This window comes from Entelurus aequoreus, linkage group LG15 (genome assembly GCF_033978785.1).
Source record: "Entelurus aequoreus isolate RoL-2023_Sb linkage group LG15, RoL_Eaeq_v1.1, whole genome shotgun sequence".
Taxonomy (NCBI): domain Eukaryota; kingdom Metazoa; phylum Chordata; class Actinopteri; order Syngnathiformes; family Syngnathidae; genus Entelurus; species Entelurus aequoreus.
Window position 1 is genome coordinate 10,200,441 of NC_084745.1, and position 16,881 is coordinate 10,217,321.

Here is a 16,881-nt window from a genome sequence, read left to right on the forward strand (position 1 = left end):
CTTCTGAGCCAATGAGCAAACACATTGTACCATTAGAACACTGGAGTGATAGTTGCTGGAAATGGGACACTGGAGTGATAGTTGCTGGAAATGGGCCTCTATACACCTATGTAGATATTGCACCACAAACCAGAAATTTGCAGCTAGAATAGTCATTTACCACATTAGCAATGTATAGAGTGTATTTCTTTAAAGCTAAGACTAGTTTAAAGTTATCTTCATTGAAAAGTACAGTGCTTTTCCTTAAAAAATAAGGACATTTCAATGCGACCCCAAACTTTTGAACGGTAGTGTATGTTGCTGTATGTATACTTTTGAGCCAGCAGATTTGTTCACATTTTCAGTAGACCCATAATAAATTCATAAAAGAACCAAACTTCATGAATGTTTTTTGTGACCAACAAGTATGTGCTCCAATCACTCTATCACAAAAAAATAAGAGTTGTAGAAATTATTGTAAACTCAAGACAGCCATGACATTATGTTCTTTACAAGTGTATATAAACTTTTGACTAAGACTGTATAAATATAATAAGCAGCCAGTCTTTTGAACGGCTCTTTGAAAGGAACGGCCACTCAAGATCCGGTTTCCTCCAAAGAGCCATAAATCCCATCTTTACATGCAACCCACTCTGCTCTTCATTCAGGACCAGGGTCCAGTCTGAACGGGACTAGCACATGTGTGTCGCTCATGGGCACTGTGGCACACTTCACTAAATCCCCCCCACACACACACACACGCGATGGTGTGTGCGGCGTCACATTAAGCCGAAGAGGTGGCATTTAGAGGCCTAATGAAGCAGAAAATCTAACGATGCTGGCACTGCACGTGTGTGTGCTCTTGTATTTCTACCCTTCTTGAGACATCAACAAGGAAAGGTACCTTCCATATGAGGAGGTGTGAACAAGTTAGGACATAAATCATGGTCCCAATACAGAAAACCATTGCATCTAATAGAGAATGTCTCATTTGCACCCCTGGTGGTGAAATCTGTCAAAATGAGGGTGGTCCCAAAAAGAAGGGATTTTTCAAATGGACTGTGTGTCGGTTTCAAAAGTGCTCCCCCTCTGGTCAACATATGAAATAACAAATGTGTGTAAACATTTGAAGTGCTTCCCCCTCTGGCCAACATAAGTAATAAGTGTGTGTAAGAAATTGAATTGTGCCCCCTTTGGCCAAAATTAATTAAAAAAAAATATATATATATGTATATAGAGACATACTGTAATAACTTGAAGTGAATAATGAAGATTAAAAACCAATTACAAACAAAAAATAAAAAAATAAACAGCAGTCTTTTTCTCACATTATGTCGACTTTTTTCTTATAAAATTGGAAACGATTTCTCATATTCTTTCTGTTTCTGTAATATTGCAATGTTTTCTCGTAAAATTATTACTTTTTTTTTAATGTAAATGTGATACTTTTTCATGCAAAATGGTGACATTTGTCATGTAAAATTTAGAGTTTTATCACAATATTGCCAAATAGTTTTTTGTTCTTGTAAAATAGTGACATTTTTTGATTTTTCGTCATCATCTTGCCAAGTAAAATTCCAGTTCTTTTTATAATATTGCCAAATTTGTTAAGTTTTCTTATAAAATTGGGACTTTTGTTGAGTAAAATGACGAGTCTTTTAATAGCATCGCCAAAATGTTAAGATTTTTCCTGTAAAATTGTGACATTTATTGAGTTCCAACTTTTGTCATAATATTGCAGAAATGTTAGGTTTTTCTTTTAAAATTTTGACTTGCGTTGAGTAAAATGACGACTTTTATTATAATACTGCTAGGGATGTCCGATAATGGCTTTTTGCCGTTATCCGATATTGTCCAACTCTTTAATTACCGATACCGATATCAACCGATACCGATACTGATATATACAGTCGTGGAATTAACACATTATTATGCCTAATTTGGACAACCAGGTATGGTGAAGATAAGGTCCTTTTTTTTTTTTAAATTAATAAAATAAAATACGATAAATAAATTAAAAACATTTTCTTGAATAAAAAAGAAAGTAAAACAATATAAAATCAGTTACATAGAAACTAGTAATTAATGAAAATGAGTAAAATTAAGTGTTAAAGGTTAGTACTATTAGTGGAGCAGCAGCACCACAATCATGTGTGCTTACTGGACTGTATCCCTTGCAGACTGTATTGATATATATTGATATATAATGTAGGAAGCAGAATATTAATAACAGAAAGAAACAACCCTTTTGTGTGAATGTTTTTTTTGGGTTGGTGCACTAATTGTAAGTGTATCTTGTGTTTTTTATGTTGATTTAATAAAAAAAAAACAAAAAAAAACGATACCGATAATAAAAAAAAACGATACCGATAATAAAAAAAAACGATACCGATAATTTCCGATATTACATTTTAACGCATATATCGGCCGATATTATCGGACATCTCTAGATAATAGTAATAATAATAATAATTGTTATTATTAGTAATAGTATTAGTAGTAGTAGTAATACTTGTATTATTATAATTTATAACATTTATATATATTTTTTGTATTTTTTTACAATAGAATATAATAGAATGGACTTTATTGTCATTATATTTGCATATGACAAGATTAAGGACTTTAAAGTGCGGTAGTGGAAACAAATATGGGATGAAAACAAATTACACAAGAAGTAATAAAGATACAAAATAAGAATTGAAATAAACAGACTACTATCCAATAAAAATACACAAAATACTTTACAATAAAATTGTATTTGATATGTGAGCATTTTTACCTTTGACCATTTGCTAACATTAGCTTAGCACTGTTGAGAAGGGTTGTCGCCCTGGTGGCGGAGGACTGGTCGCTCCACGTATTCAGTCATGGCCTGCAACTGAGCAACAAACTTTTGGTCCAGCGGAGAAGAGACCGTAGCAAACGCACGGTTCATGCATGAGGAACTGGGGGGGGGGGGGGGGGGGGGCTAAAAAGTGCAAACTTGCAGCAAATCAGCAGAGCTCAGCAGAGAGCGCCGCGACGCTGGCGGCGAGTGTGCCGCTCTTCATCACAAGAAGAAAAACAACATCGTGACCTTCACTTATCTGAACGCTTGCTCAACACTTGCTGGGATTTTCCCGCTCAGCTGACCTTTCTGCCTGCAACGTGAATAATTAGTGGCGTCTCGCACGCACACACACACACACACACACACACACACACACACACACACACACACACACACACACACACACACACACACACACACACACACACACACACACACACACACACACACACACACACACACACACCAGCTGATCAGCCAACCCGCAAAATGTTTTGTCTTCACAGCAGACTTTGTGGACAACTATAGATACTTTTCCCGCGTCTACGCGTTAATTTTGCCTCGACTGATGATGGCGATGATGATGATGAAGAACATCGCGTGCCCTCTCCAAACCCAACCAGCGCAGACCATGCAGAGTGCACGCAGAGAGCAAGCCGGCGGCGGCTGGACGTCCTGCCAAGTGTGGAGGCCTCTGCAAGCTCCAGATGGCTTCACACACACACACACACACACACACACACACACACACACACACACACACACACACACACACACACACACACACACACACACACACACACACACACACACACACACACACACACACACACAATTGCTGCACTTTGCAAAAATAAAATACATGCTCTCTTATTGTACATTAAATGTCTAAGGTTTACTTATGCTTCAAACAGACATTATTATTACGGTACAAAAAGCATAAGTAAGTAAGTCATCACTATTTAATAGAGATGTCCGATAATGGCTTTTTTGCCGATATCCGATATTCCGATATTGTCCAACTCTTAATTACCGATTCTGATATCAACCGATACCGATACATACAGTCGTGGAATTAACATATTATTATGCCTAATTTTGTTGTGATGCCCCGCTGGATGCATTAAACAATGTAACAAGGTTTTCCAAAATAAATCAACTCAAGTTATGGAAAAAAATGCCAACATGGCACTGCCATATTTATTATTGAAGTCACAAAGTGCATAATTTTTTTTAACATGCCTCAAAACAGCAGCTTGGAATTTGGGAGGTTGAGGTGGGCGGGGTTGCGGGGGGTGTATATTGTAGCATCCCTGGAAGAGTTAGTGCTGCAAGGGGTTCTGGGTATTTGTTCTGTTGTGTTTATGTTGTGTTACGGTGCGGATGTTCTCCCGAAATGTGTTTGTCATTCTCGTTTGGTGTGGGTTCACAGTGTGGCGCATATTTGTAACAGTGTTAAACTTGTTTATAGGGCCACCCTCAGTGTGACCTGTATGGCTGTTGACCAAGTATGCGTTGCATTCACTTGTGTGTGTGAAAAGCCTTAGGTATCATGTGACTGGGCCGGCACGTTTTAAGGTTAGGGTTAGCTTTAAGGTTTATTGGCGCTCTGTACTTCTCCCTACGTCCGTGTACACAGCGGCGTTTTAAAAAGTCATATATTTTACTTTTTGAAACCGATACAGATAATTTTGAAACCGATACCGATAATTTCCCGATATTACATTTTAAAGCATTTATCGGCCGATAATATCGGCAGCCTGATATTATCGGACATCTCTACTATTTAATTGTGAAATATATGTTGTACAATTAGGATGATCAATCAGTTACATTTTATTTGTATAGCCCTCATTCACAAATGTCTCAGTTTTTCTTCTTTTTTTTTTTTTGTATATATATTTTATTGAATTTTAAATCACATTTGACAATCATACTTTGCTCACTCAGACCCTTCATACAGACACACATCCACACATCCACACCCACATGCACGCTTGAGAGAGGTGCACTTGGGTTTTAACAACTCAAGCTTTACAGTATAGACATTATTAGAAAAAGTACCCAGATATTGTATATATTCATCCGTCCTGCACTAGCTCAGGAGCAGCAGACGATCCAGACCATAGCAAGATGGATGAATACCGTATTTTTCGGACAATAAGTCGCAGTTTTTTTCATAGTTTGGGTGCGACTTATACTCAGGAGCGACTTATGTGTGAAATTATTAACACATTAGCGTAAAATATCAAATAATATTATTCAGCTCATTCACGTAAGAGACTAGACGTATAAGATTTCATGGGATTTAGCGATTAGGAGTGACAGATTGTTTGGTAAACGTATAGCATGTTCTATATGTTATAGTTATTTGAATGACTCTTACCATAATATGTTACGTTAACATAGCAGTTGGTTATTTATGCCTCATATAACGTACACTTATTCAGCCTGTTGCTCACTATTCTTTATTTATTTTAAATTGCCTTTCAAATGTCTATTCTTGGTGTTGGGTTTTATCAAATAAATTTCCCCCAAAAATGCGACTTATACTGCGGTGCGACTTATATATGTTTTTTCCTTCTTTATTATGCATTTTTGGCCGGTGCGACTTATACTCCGGAGTGACTTATACTCCGAAAAATACAATATTCCTCGGCATCAAGGATCCTCAGGAAGCGATCACTAGATCACCTCCCGGGGACCTCTCCACTGTTCACACTTAAAAAAGAAGAATGTCACATTTTCGTGGCTTGATCAGATGCAAAAACATTCATAAAATAAAAAAAATGTAAAAAGTCACCAAAAAAGCAAGTAAACCGTGACAAAACTTCTTTTTTTAGTACTACCATTATTTTATAAATAATTGTTTCTTGTACTTATTTTTAATATTATAATTTTTTCTAATATAATGACATCACTGTTATTGTTTGTTTTCCAAAAAATGTGTAAAAAAATCGGCAATGTTAAATGACAAGACATTGTATAATTTCGTGAAACCATTGCAATTAATTAATTAAAAAGTCTAATGGTGACGTGACTAATTCTTTACTTTAAAAATAGTTTTATAACATAAACTAATAGCTACTAATTATAAAAACAACATAAAATCAAAACAAATAATGGAGTTTGCTTTCCTCTAATTCCTAAAGAACCTAATAAGATAACAGGTGAAGAAACACAGCGAAATAAGAAATATGCAGATTGGTATTTCCAAAAATGGAGTTGGCTTGGCCACGCCCCCAAAAACCACAGCCTGACAGATGGTCTGCTTGTTTTGTTTTTTTACACGAGCAGCTGGCCTGCTCTGAGAGGCTCCCTCGGTACCGGAGAACCAGGGCTGAGTCAGCGTACTGCCGGTACTGATCCGGTGTGACGGGCGGCGGGGTTTGAGCCAGGACGCGGCCCCAGCGGTGCCAGCAGGCGGCGCCGTGCCACGCAACATCTGTTTTCTAGTGCAATGTATTTACAGGCCCAAAGAGGAAGCATCAAATCTGGTGTGGTTCTGGTGGTCCATTCACTGGTCAAACCTCCCGTTGTGCACCTCGTACGTGCTTTTTTTTTTTTTTGCACCAAGAGAGTCACTGCGGCTAAAAATGTGGCGTTCCCAGCTGGATGGCCCGATTCTGTCGGAGCCTCTCGGCCCTCACGGTGCCGCTGAACCGAGTGGACCAAATAGAAAAATGCAAGCACAAGTGTAAAGTGTGAAGTCAGAAGCGTGAGCGTGGTCACCGCGTGAAGACAAACGTCCTACGGACCCGCTGAGTCAGGAGGGAAGCCAGGTGCTCTGTTCACCTGGATCCCAAGCATCAATCTCATGATGATGGTATGGGGGCGAGCGGGGGAGGGGACGCTGGTTAATGACGCCACACAAGTCAGCCATTTGCGTCATAGCTAGTTGGTTGACTCGACAACAAACACAACCCGCTTCTTCATTTTGGTCCCATGGTCTTTGATCACATGACAACAACATGCTAAAAAAGTGGTTCTCAATTATTTTCTGTCACGCCCTCCGAGGAGACAGAATTTTTTTCAAGCCACCCCTCAGGTTCATGTTAATTTTTTTATTTGTATGTGTCAAGATAGTTCTTTACTAACACTAAAGATGCTACTATGCTATTGCCTCTCACAAACCCCTTTTTCCCCCTGACACCTGATTTCTCTCTGGCACTCATCGATTTCTTCTTTTTTCTGTCACGCACCCCCTTCCCCGAAACCTGATTTCTCTCCGGCATTCATCAATTTCTCTCGGGCACTCATCGATTTCTCTCCGGCATTCATCGATTTCTCTCCGGCATTCATCGATTTCTCTCGGGCACTCAACGATTTCTCTCGGGCATTCATCGATTTCTCTCGGGCACTCATTGATTTCTCTCCGGCACTTATCGATTTCTCTCCGGCACTCATCGATTTCTCTTTGGCACTCATCGATTTCTTCTTTTTTCTGTCACGCACCCCCTTTACTCGACACCTGATTTCTCTCCGGCATTCATCAATTTCTCTCTGGCACTCATCGATTTCTCTATGGCACTCATCGATTTCTCTTTGGCATTCATCGATTTCTCTCGGGCACTCATCGATTACTCTCGGGCACTCATCGATTTCTCTCGGGCACTCATATATTTCTCTCGGGCACTCATCAATTTCTCTTTGGCACTCATCGATTTCTTCTTTTTTCTGTCATGCACCCCCTTTACCCGACACCTGATTTCTCTCCGGCATTCAACAATTTCTCTCGGGCACTCATCGATTTCTTCTTTTTTCTGTCACGCACCCCTTTCCCCGACACCTGATTTCTCTCTGGTATTCATCGATTTCTCTCTGGCACTCATTGATTTCTTCTTTTTACTGTCACACACCTCCTTTCCCCGACATCTGATTTCTCTCTGGCGCTCATCGATTCCTTTCGGGCACTCATCGATTTCTCTCCGGCACTCATCGATTTCTCTCCGGCGCTCATCGATTTCTCTCCGGCGCTCATCGATTTCTCTCGGGTGCTCATCGATTTCTCTCGGGCTCTCATCGATTTCTGTCGGGCACTCATCGATTTCTCTCGGGCACTCATCTATTTCTCTTGGACACTCTTATATTTCTCTCGGGCACTCATCAATTTCTCTCCGGCACTCATCGATTTCTCTTTGGCACTCATCGATTTCTTCTTTTTTCTGTCACACACCCCCTTTACCCGACACCTGATTTCTCTCCGGCATTCATCAATTTCTCTCTGGCACTCATCGATTTCTCTCGGGCACTCATCGATTTCTCTCGGGCACTCATCGATTTCTCTTTGGCATTCATCGATTTCTCTCGGGCACTCATCGATTTCTCTCGGGCACTCATCGATTTCTCTCGGGCACTCATCGATTTCTCTCCGGCATTCATCGATTTCTCTCGGGCACTCATCGATTTCTCTCGGGCATTCATCGATTTCTCTCCGGCACTCATCAAGTTCTCTCGGGCACTCATCGATTTCTGTCGGGCACTCATCGATTTCTCTCGGGCACTCATCTATTTCTCTCGGGCACTCGTATATTTCTCTCGGGCACTCATCAATTTCTCTCCGGCACTCATCGATTTCTCTTTGGCACTCATCGATTTCTTCTTTTTTCTGTCACACACCCCCTCTACCCGACACCTGATTTCTCTCCGGCATTCATCAATTTCTCTCTGGCACTCATCGATTTTTCTCGGGCACTCATCGATTTCTCTCGGGCACTCATCGATTTCTCTTTGGCATTCATCGATTTCTCTCGGGCACTCATCGATTTCTCTCGGGCACTCATCGATTTCTCACGGGCACTCATCAATTTCTCTCGGGCACTCATATATTTCTCTCGGGCACTCATATATTTCTCTCGGGCACTCATCAATTTCTCTCCGGCACTCATCGATTTCTCTCGGGCACTCATCGATTTCTGTCGGGCACTCATCGATTTCTCTCGGGCACTCATCAATTTCTCTCGGGCACTCATATATTTCTCTCGGGCACTCATCAATTTCTCTCCGGCACTCATCGATTTCTCTTTGGCACTCATCGATTTCTTCTTTTTTCTGTCACGCACCCCCTTTACCCGACACCTGATTTCTCTCCGGAATTCAACAATTTCTCTCGGGCACTCATCGATTTCTTCTTTTTTCTGTCACGCACCCCCTTTTCCCGACACCTGATTTCTCTCTGGTATTCATTGATTTCTCTCTGGCACTCATCGATTTCTTCTTTTTTCTGTCACGCACCCCTTTCCCCGACACCTGATTTCTCTCTGGTATTCATCGATTTCTCTCTGGCACTCATTGATTTCTTCTTTTTACTGTCACACACCTCCTTTCCCCGACATCTGATTTCTCTCCGGCACTCATCGATTCCTCTCCGGCACTCATCGATTTCTCTCCGGCACCCATCGATTTCTCTCTGGCACTCATCAAAAGCGGAGCCTTTCCCTTATCACTCCCGCTTGCTTCTATGTTTTGTCTTGTCTTAACTTTCCTGTAGTCGTTGCACTGCTCTCCAAAATCCAATCAATGCAATTGATCGTCTTGCCTGTCAACAAAATTGACAAGATCTCGGGTTAGGGGGTGAACCTGCCTGTCCTGACGGGAAGGTTGTTGCTGGACACAGGACAGACTTTCGGGAGAAGTGGAGTGCCGCGTGCCTGGCGCCCCCTTCAGCCGAGGACGTTGAAGACATCAAACTATTCGGAAACATGATAGCAGGACATCTGCTGACTGGAGTAAGCGTTGCCCTGATGTATCGACAAATTGCAAGTACCACGAAGCTGCCACAAATGATTGGGGAATGCGGGTAGATCGGCGGGGACTCAGACTTTTGTGATTTTGGACTAAATCCCAGCAAGTATGATGAATTTGAGGACCAGAAATAGATAATTTGCGTGAAAAGTTTAAATTTGTTTTGGAACCCTCAAAAACAAACATTCTAATCTGGATTGTTTTCCCTGGCAAGGTCGTTGCTTTGAGATTCCCCTAAAACAGACCTGGGCAAATTAAGGCCCGGGGGCCACATGCGGCCCGTTCAGCTTTTCAATCTGGCCCGCCGGAAATTCCCAAATAATTTTTTTAGATCTTTGAAATCGAAACTGCATTATGATGTGCAGTGATGTTTTCAAATAACCGTAAGTCTTGAACTGTAAAAAGTATTTCAATGGTTGGAATCTGCGCTTTTGCATGATATACTAGTTACCACGGTAATGTAATTAGTTACTATGGTAATCTAAGTCACAGCAGCTCAGACGAGGCACCAAGCAGTGTGAGTGGGGAGCGTTTCCACAGAGTGTTTTCAGAGTGACCAGTCTGAAATGCGGGTGTCTGGGACAGACGCGGAAGGAGATTTTTACAACAAAGTTCTAAAGCTTAGTGATGTATCGTTCAAAAATTTGGGGTCACCCAAACAATTTTGTGGAATAGCCTTCATTTCTAAGAACAAGAATAGACTGTCGAGTTTCAGATGAAAGTTCTCTTTTCTGGCCATTTTGAGCGTTTAATTGACCCCACAAATGTGATGCTCCAGAAACTCAATCTGCTCAAAGGAAGGTCAGTTTTGTAGCTTCTGTAACGAGCTAAACTGTTTTCAGATGTGTGAACATGATTGCACAAGGGTTTTCTAATCATCAATTAGCCTTCTGAGCCAATGAGCAAACACATTGTACCATTAGAACACTGGAGTGATAGTTGCTGGAAATGGGCCTCTATACACCTATGTAGATATTGCACCAAAAACCAGACATTTGCAACTAGAATAGTCATTTACCACATTAGCAATGTATAGAGTGTATTTCTTTAAAGTTAAGACTAGTTTAAAGTTATCTTCATTGAAAAGTACAGTGCTTTTCCTTCAAAAATAAGGACATTTCAATGTGACCCCAAACTTTTGAACGGTAGTGCATATCAGATTGTTGGTGTTTTTTTTTTTTTACCCTTCGCGTTCATATTTTGCTGTGTTTGTTGCATTTTTGTTGCGTTTTGCTTAATTGTAAAATATGTCGATCGAGAGGGGGTGTGACGTTCATATGTTGCCGATATTCAGTGTTTTATCGTTCATAGAAAAATGGAAAATTCCATTTTGTTTTTTAAGGCGGTCTGTCATCACGTTTTTAGCATTCAATCAGACATTATTGTGAGGTTTTGTATTAGTGTTCCTAAAAATAGATATACCGGCCCCCAGACACATTTTTTTCTCTAAATTTGGCCCCCGAGTCAAAATAGTTGCCCAGGCTTGCCCTAAAAGGACCGTGCAGCAAAGTCCTACCCTGTCTCTCATGGACACGCACTTGTTGTTTGTCGACTTTTGTTGGACTGACTGGCTGTGTTATCGCCGAACAGAGACACAAACACGCATCCATGGAAAATAAACGCCACACACACCAAGGTACCCCATCCCTTGCCTTCTACGCTTACCCCACGTGGTAGGATGGGAAACGGCGCAGCGCCCCTGGTGACAGCAGCTTCGGGCCGGATGCACGCCTCTCCTCCCTCGTTGCATGTCGTAATATATGCGTTGCTTGAGGTTTTGTTCCCTGGTCTCTAAGTAAACTCCCCCCACACACACATCACGTCGCCCCACTCTTTGAGAAGCACAGCGCTACTAGCATTGCTAGCATCATGTATAACAGGCCTGTGTGGATGTCACGTGTTCCAGTGCGGGCGGGCGCTGCTTACAGTCAGGGAAGCAGTTCTCGGGGTCCATCGCCTCTTCGGCCATTTCCGAGTACTCGTCGTCCTCCTCTCCGGGCTTCCTCAGGTCCACCGTGCTGCCCTCCGACAGGCTGACGTCTTCTTTCTGTTGACAACAAGAGATCATCACGTGTTGCACGCACATGCCGCCCGACCACAACAAGACTGGTGTGCACGTGCGCCCGAAGGCCGACGTGCACTATGTATAATGTTGTTTGAAGGAGGGAGAACATTTTTGATGTCTCACGTCCGACCAGGCGAATCAAAGCGTGTCTTGCCACCTGTCTCGTCAGGAAACACCTGCACTCTACGGGGGTCAGATGTCACCTGCTGCAGACCAAGGGAGGGGGCTACAGAGGTCTAGTCCTCCAAACACACCTGGCTGTCTGCACATACTCTTACAGTAAAGGACAACTTTAAAATACAGTGGAACCTCAATTTATGAACTTAACTGGTTCTTGAACAGGGTTCATCAATAGAAAGGTTTGTGAAGGGGAGGAAATGTCTCCATAAGAAACAATATCAACATGAATAATGCTTCCAGCCTCGACTAAAGTCCATATTTTAGTCAAGGTTTGTACACTTTGAACACAATCTAAAGTGCTACACAGTAGTGTGTATCAAACAAACACAACAAGAAGGTGATGGGTTAACTTTCTCCTTATTAACAAGCTAAATTAACAGTGACAAGCTGAACTGGGCTGCCTGTGGTGCCCTCACAAACTATCAGAAATCACACAAATCCTTAACTTTAACAACCATATTGCTACAGTAGTAAACATTTTAAAAAGTGAAATCCATTTGCTTTACATCGGTTAAAGGAGGAGCTGATTATTGAAGTCATTTGTATTTTACTTTTAATCCTATTAGTTATGCAAGATTTTATTAAGATATATTTATTTAATATTTATTTACTGTATATATGTATGTATACACTACCGTTCAAAAGTTTGGGGTCACCCAAACAATTTTGTGGAATAGCCTTCATTTCTAAGAACAAGAATAGACTGCCGAGTTTCAGATGAAAGTTCTCTTTTTCTGGCCATTTTGAGCCCCACCCCACAAATGTGATGCTCCAGAAACTCAATCTGCTCAAAGGAAGGTCCGTTTTGTAGCTTCTGTAACGAGCTAAACTGTTTTCAGATGTGTGAACATGATTGCACAAGGGTTTTCTAATCATCAATTAGCCTTCTGAGCCAATGAGCAAACACATTGTACCATTAGAACACTGGAGTGATAGTTTCTGGAAATGGGCCTCTACACACCTATGTAGATATTGCACCAAAAACCAGACATTTGCAGCTAGAATAGTCATTTACCACATTAGCAATGTATAGAGTGTATTTCTTTAAAGTTAAGACTAGTTTAAAGTTATCTTCATTGAAAAGTACAGTGCTTTTCCTTCAAAAATAAGGACATTTCAATGTGACCCCAAACTTTTGAACGGTAGTGTATATATATATATTTTTTTTTTCTTTTTTCTATTAATCTTCATATGTCTTACTTGTATTTTATTCTTTATATCTACACATGGTTCTTACTATTTTACAATATTTATTTTCCAACGTTCCTCAGATGAGCCATCTGCCTCAGGAGTTATCGGCCGTGCTTGTGGGGGCGCTTTTGTGTCAGCGTCCGGGTGGCCATGGTCTGATGACCTCCTGGTGCAGATGGCTCCTGTGATAGTGTTTACTCACATGTCTCCTCTGTACTCATCCATGCAATCATTAGGCCATATAGTTGAATATGTGTGTATGTTGTGTGTATGTGTGTTTGTGTTTGGTATCTGTGTCCGTGCGTACGTATGTGATAATGGGGGATATGGGCCACCGGGGTATTGTTTTTAACTTTGTAAAACACTTCACGTTGCATTTCTTTTATGTATGAAAAGCGCTTTATAAATGAAGCTTGAAGAAAGAAGCACACAGAGGGAGAGAAAGGAGGAATCGGGGGGAAGTGTCGTGTGTGCGCATTGAAATAGGCGCCGCTGAACGGGAGGCAGTGTCTTTTCTTCCGCTGTGAAATAAGTCTGCTCTGGCGTGTTTTTTCCAGAGAAGTCTGCAGTTAAGGCCTGCCTTGTCGATTCTTCCATACTTTTCCGCGCCATTAATGTAGGCCATTAAAGTATTTTCTAAACGCCAAAGTAATTTCCTCCCCCTTTTCTACGCTGTTCTGTTGTCTTTCTGGGACTCATATTGACTCGGCAAAACGGACCAAACTTGTCACTTCCTGTTTACAAGCTGAAAGTTACGTGACCTTTAACCTGTCACCTGATTGGACAACAGCTCACTGTGTTTGCCACACAAGTAAGACCTTTCGACTTCCATCCAGGAAAGTTGGAAGCCAACGGAGAGCAGGTGCATGAGATGATTAAAGATGACCCGTGATAATCAACTGAGCAAAGCTCGCGCGCGCACATACACACACACACTGCGCACACACACATACACCCACACGCACACACACACACACACACGAGCCCGACACAAATCTGTCTTTTCAAGTTAGATGCAAAGAGCGATGTCCTGCTGTGGACATCACACACACACACACACACACACACACACACACACAAACACACACACACACACACACATACACACACAACGTTGCAGTGTGAGAAAATGCTGGACCATAATGCTTTGCTCCAAGCATCCTCCTGTGTGTGTGTTGGTGTGGACCATACCTCCCCCTGCTCTCCCTCCTCCTCTTCCGACTCCTCACTCTGGTCCTCGCGGCCCAATTCGTCGTCGTCCTCCTCCTCCTCCTCGTCGTCGTCGGGGAACTCCACGTCCGACTCTCCGGGGGCGATGGGAACGCTGATGGTCAGGTTGGGGTTGGTCATGTAGCTGTCGTCCTCCTTCACGACGTACCGGCCTGGAAGGTGCACGTGGTTATGTAGCACGGCGTGGGGGCGGAGCTCGGCGTCAGACGGCGGTGCGGTACCTATGACGGCGCCGTTCGCCTCGAGGCGGATGCTGCTCAGAGGTTTGAGCTTCATCATGGCTTTGGCCTCCTTTCGCTTTTGCCGGCGCCGCTTTAGGTTTCCGTTGAAGAAGTCCACCACCTGTACGGCGCACAACGGGGTGAGCGAGAGTGCGTGGAACGAAGCGGCGCACACAGCGTGCACACCTGTCTGCGGCACCAGCCCAGGCCTCTGGTTATCCGGTGGAGGGCGATATGCAGGTTGTTCATCTCGCCGTCGTCGTCGGGACCCGACAGGTTGTCGGAGCTGAAGCTGCTGAGGAGCAGCGCCAGGAAGAGGTTCAACAGCTGTGGGCGAGAAACACCTCAAAGTCACACAAAGGATCCATTGTGTGAAAATGATTAGTTATTCATGGCATCTCTGAGACGTTTGAAGAAAAATATATTGCACTACTTGGCTGCAGCCAGCAGAGGCGCTATCTCAACTCATTTGCTGTCCTTGAGGCAACATTATTCTGATTCATATGGGGTGTCCAAACTTTTTCCACTAAGGGCCTCACACTGAAAAGTGAAAGCAAGCACAGGTCATTTTTTATATTTTTCATTTTCAAAACCGATACAATAATTATTGTAACCATGAGGGCTACCCTCAATTTGGTGAATGTTAAAGGTCCCGGGGACCCTAAAGGGTCTAAATCAGGGGTCCCCAAATTACGGCCCGCGGGCCGGATCCAGCCCGCCAGCGTCCAAAATATGGCCCGTGAGAAGTCCCAAGTTTAAAAAAAATAAAAATAAATTGTATTTTATTTTTATTTTTTTAAATCGGTCCTTACTAATCCATTTTCTACCGCTTGTTACTCTCGGTGTCTCCTAGCCGCTCAGACAAATCATATTGTCTAAACATGCATTTTTCCATCGATAACGTGACATCATCTCGCTCGGAATATATATAATATATATATATGTATATATATACACTACCGTTCAAAAGTTTGGGGTCACATTGAAATGTCCTTATTTTTTAAGGAAAAGCACTGTACTTTTCAATGAAGATAACTTTAAACTAGTCTTAACTTTAAAGAAATACACTCTATACATTGCTAATGTGGTAAATGACTATTCTAGCTGCAAATGTCTGGTTTTTGGTGCAATATCTACATAGGTGTATAGAGGCCCATTTCCAGCAACTATCACTCCAGTGTTCTAATGGTACAATGTGTTTGCTCATTGGCTCAGAAGGCTAATTGATTATTAGAAAACCCTTGTGCAATCATGTTCACACATCTGAAAACAGTTTAGCTCGTTACAGAAGCTACAAAACTGACCTTCCTTTGAGCAGATTGAGTTTCTGGAGCATCACATTTGTGGGGTCAATTAAACGCTCAAAATGGCCAGAAAAAGAGAACTTTCACCTGAAACTCGACAGTCTATTCTTGTTCTTAGAAATGAAGGCTATTCCACAAAATTGTTTGGGTGACCCCAAACTTTTGAACGGTAGTGTATATATATATATATATATATATATATATATATATATATATATATATATATATATATATATATATATATATATATATATATATATATTCAGCCAGACCCCCGACCAAATTATTTTAATCCAATGCGGCCCCCGAGTCAAAAAGTTTGGGGCCTAAGTTATTAAAGTGTTAAAAATAATGCATATATTATTATATTTTTTTACTTTCAACGCTTATTATCAATAGGTCAATGTCAGATTTATCCGTTGACATAAGGATAATTTTTTTTTAAAGTTTTAGGCCCTTTTTGTCAAAACAGTCTTTTTTAAAATCTGAATACAAAATAAATGTAATATTTTCCCGAAATTTTTTTTAAAGTGAAATATTTGATGTGAAGTAATTGCAGCCTAAAGTAGGTAAATAAAATTATAACAATATTGTTCCAGCACCCACCGCAATCCCGAAAGGGACAAGCAGTAGAAAATGGATGGATGGATGGATATTGCTTTTGGTTTATTCCTTTTTTTTTTTTTAGCGATGACAGTTCAAAATAAAAATTAGACTGAAGGTCTCAGGGATCCAAAACGGCCCCACTCATAATAGTGTTAAAAATAAGTCATATATCAATACATATTTTTACTTTCAATGCCTATAGAACAACTTCCGATTTATTCGTTGACATAAAGTTTACATATTTTTATTGATTATGCCTTTTTAGTCAATAACTATTTTTTTAATTGGGAAAAAACGAATTCCCTTTAAAAAAATTTGTATTGGAATATTTAATGTGAAGCTATTGGAGCTCTGAATAGGTAAATACTGTACAGTTATAACAATGTTGCTTTTGGTTCATCACTTTTTTTCAGCAATGACAGTATAATAAAAAAGATGAATCTAAAGATCTCAGGGATCAAAAAAAGGCCCCACTCATCCATCCATCCATTTCCTACCGCTTGTCCCGTTCGGGGTCGCGGGGGGTGC

The 16,881-nt window shown here is 41.3% G+C and overlaps 1 protein-coding gene across 1 annotated transcript in view; it reads right to left on the minus strand.

Annotated features, from left to right (window-relative positions):
* LOC133629790 (sodium channel protein type 4 subunit alpha-like) overlaps positions 1–16,881 on the minus strand; it is a 170,470-nt gene that overhangs the window by 31,624 nt on the left and 121,965 nt on the right. The window contains exons 21-24 of the mRNA XM_062020788.1: positions 14,630–14,770; positions 14,444–14,564; positions 14,184–14,374; positions 11,483–11,603 (exon numbers count right to left, since the gene is read on the minus strand). Coding sequence (XP_061876772.1) covers positions 11,483–11,603; positions 14,184–14,374; positions 14,444–14,564; positions 14,630–14,770 — 574 coding nt within the window. The remainder of the gene's footprint in view (positions 1–11,482; positions 11,604–14,183; positions 14,375–14,443; positions 14,565–14,629; positions 14,771–16,881) is intronic.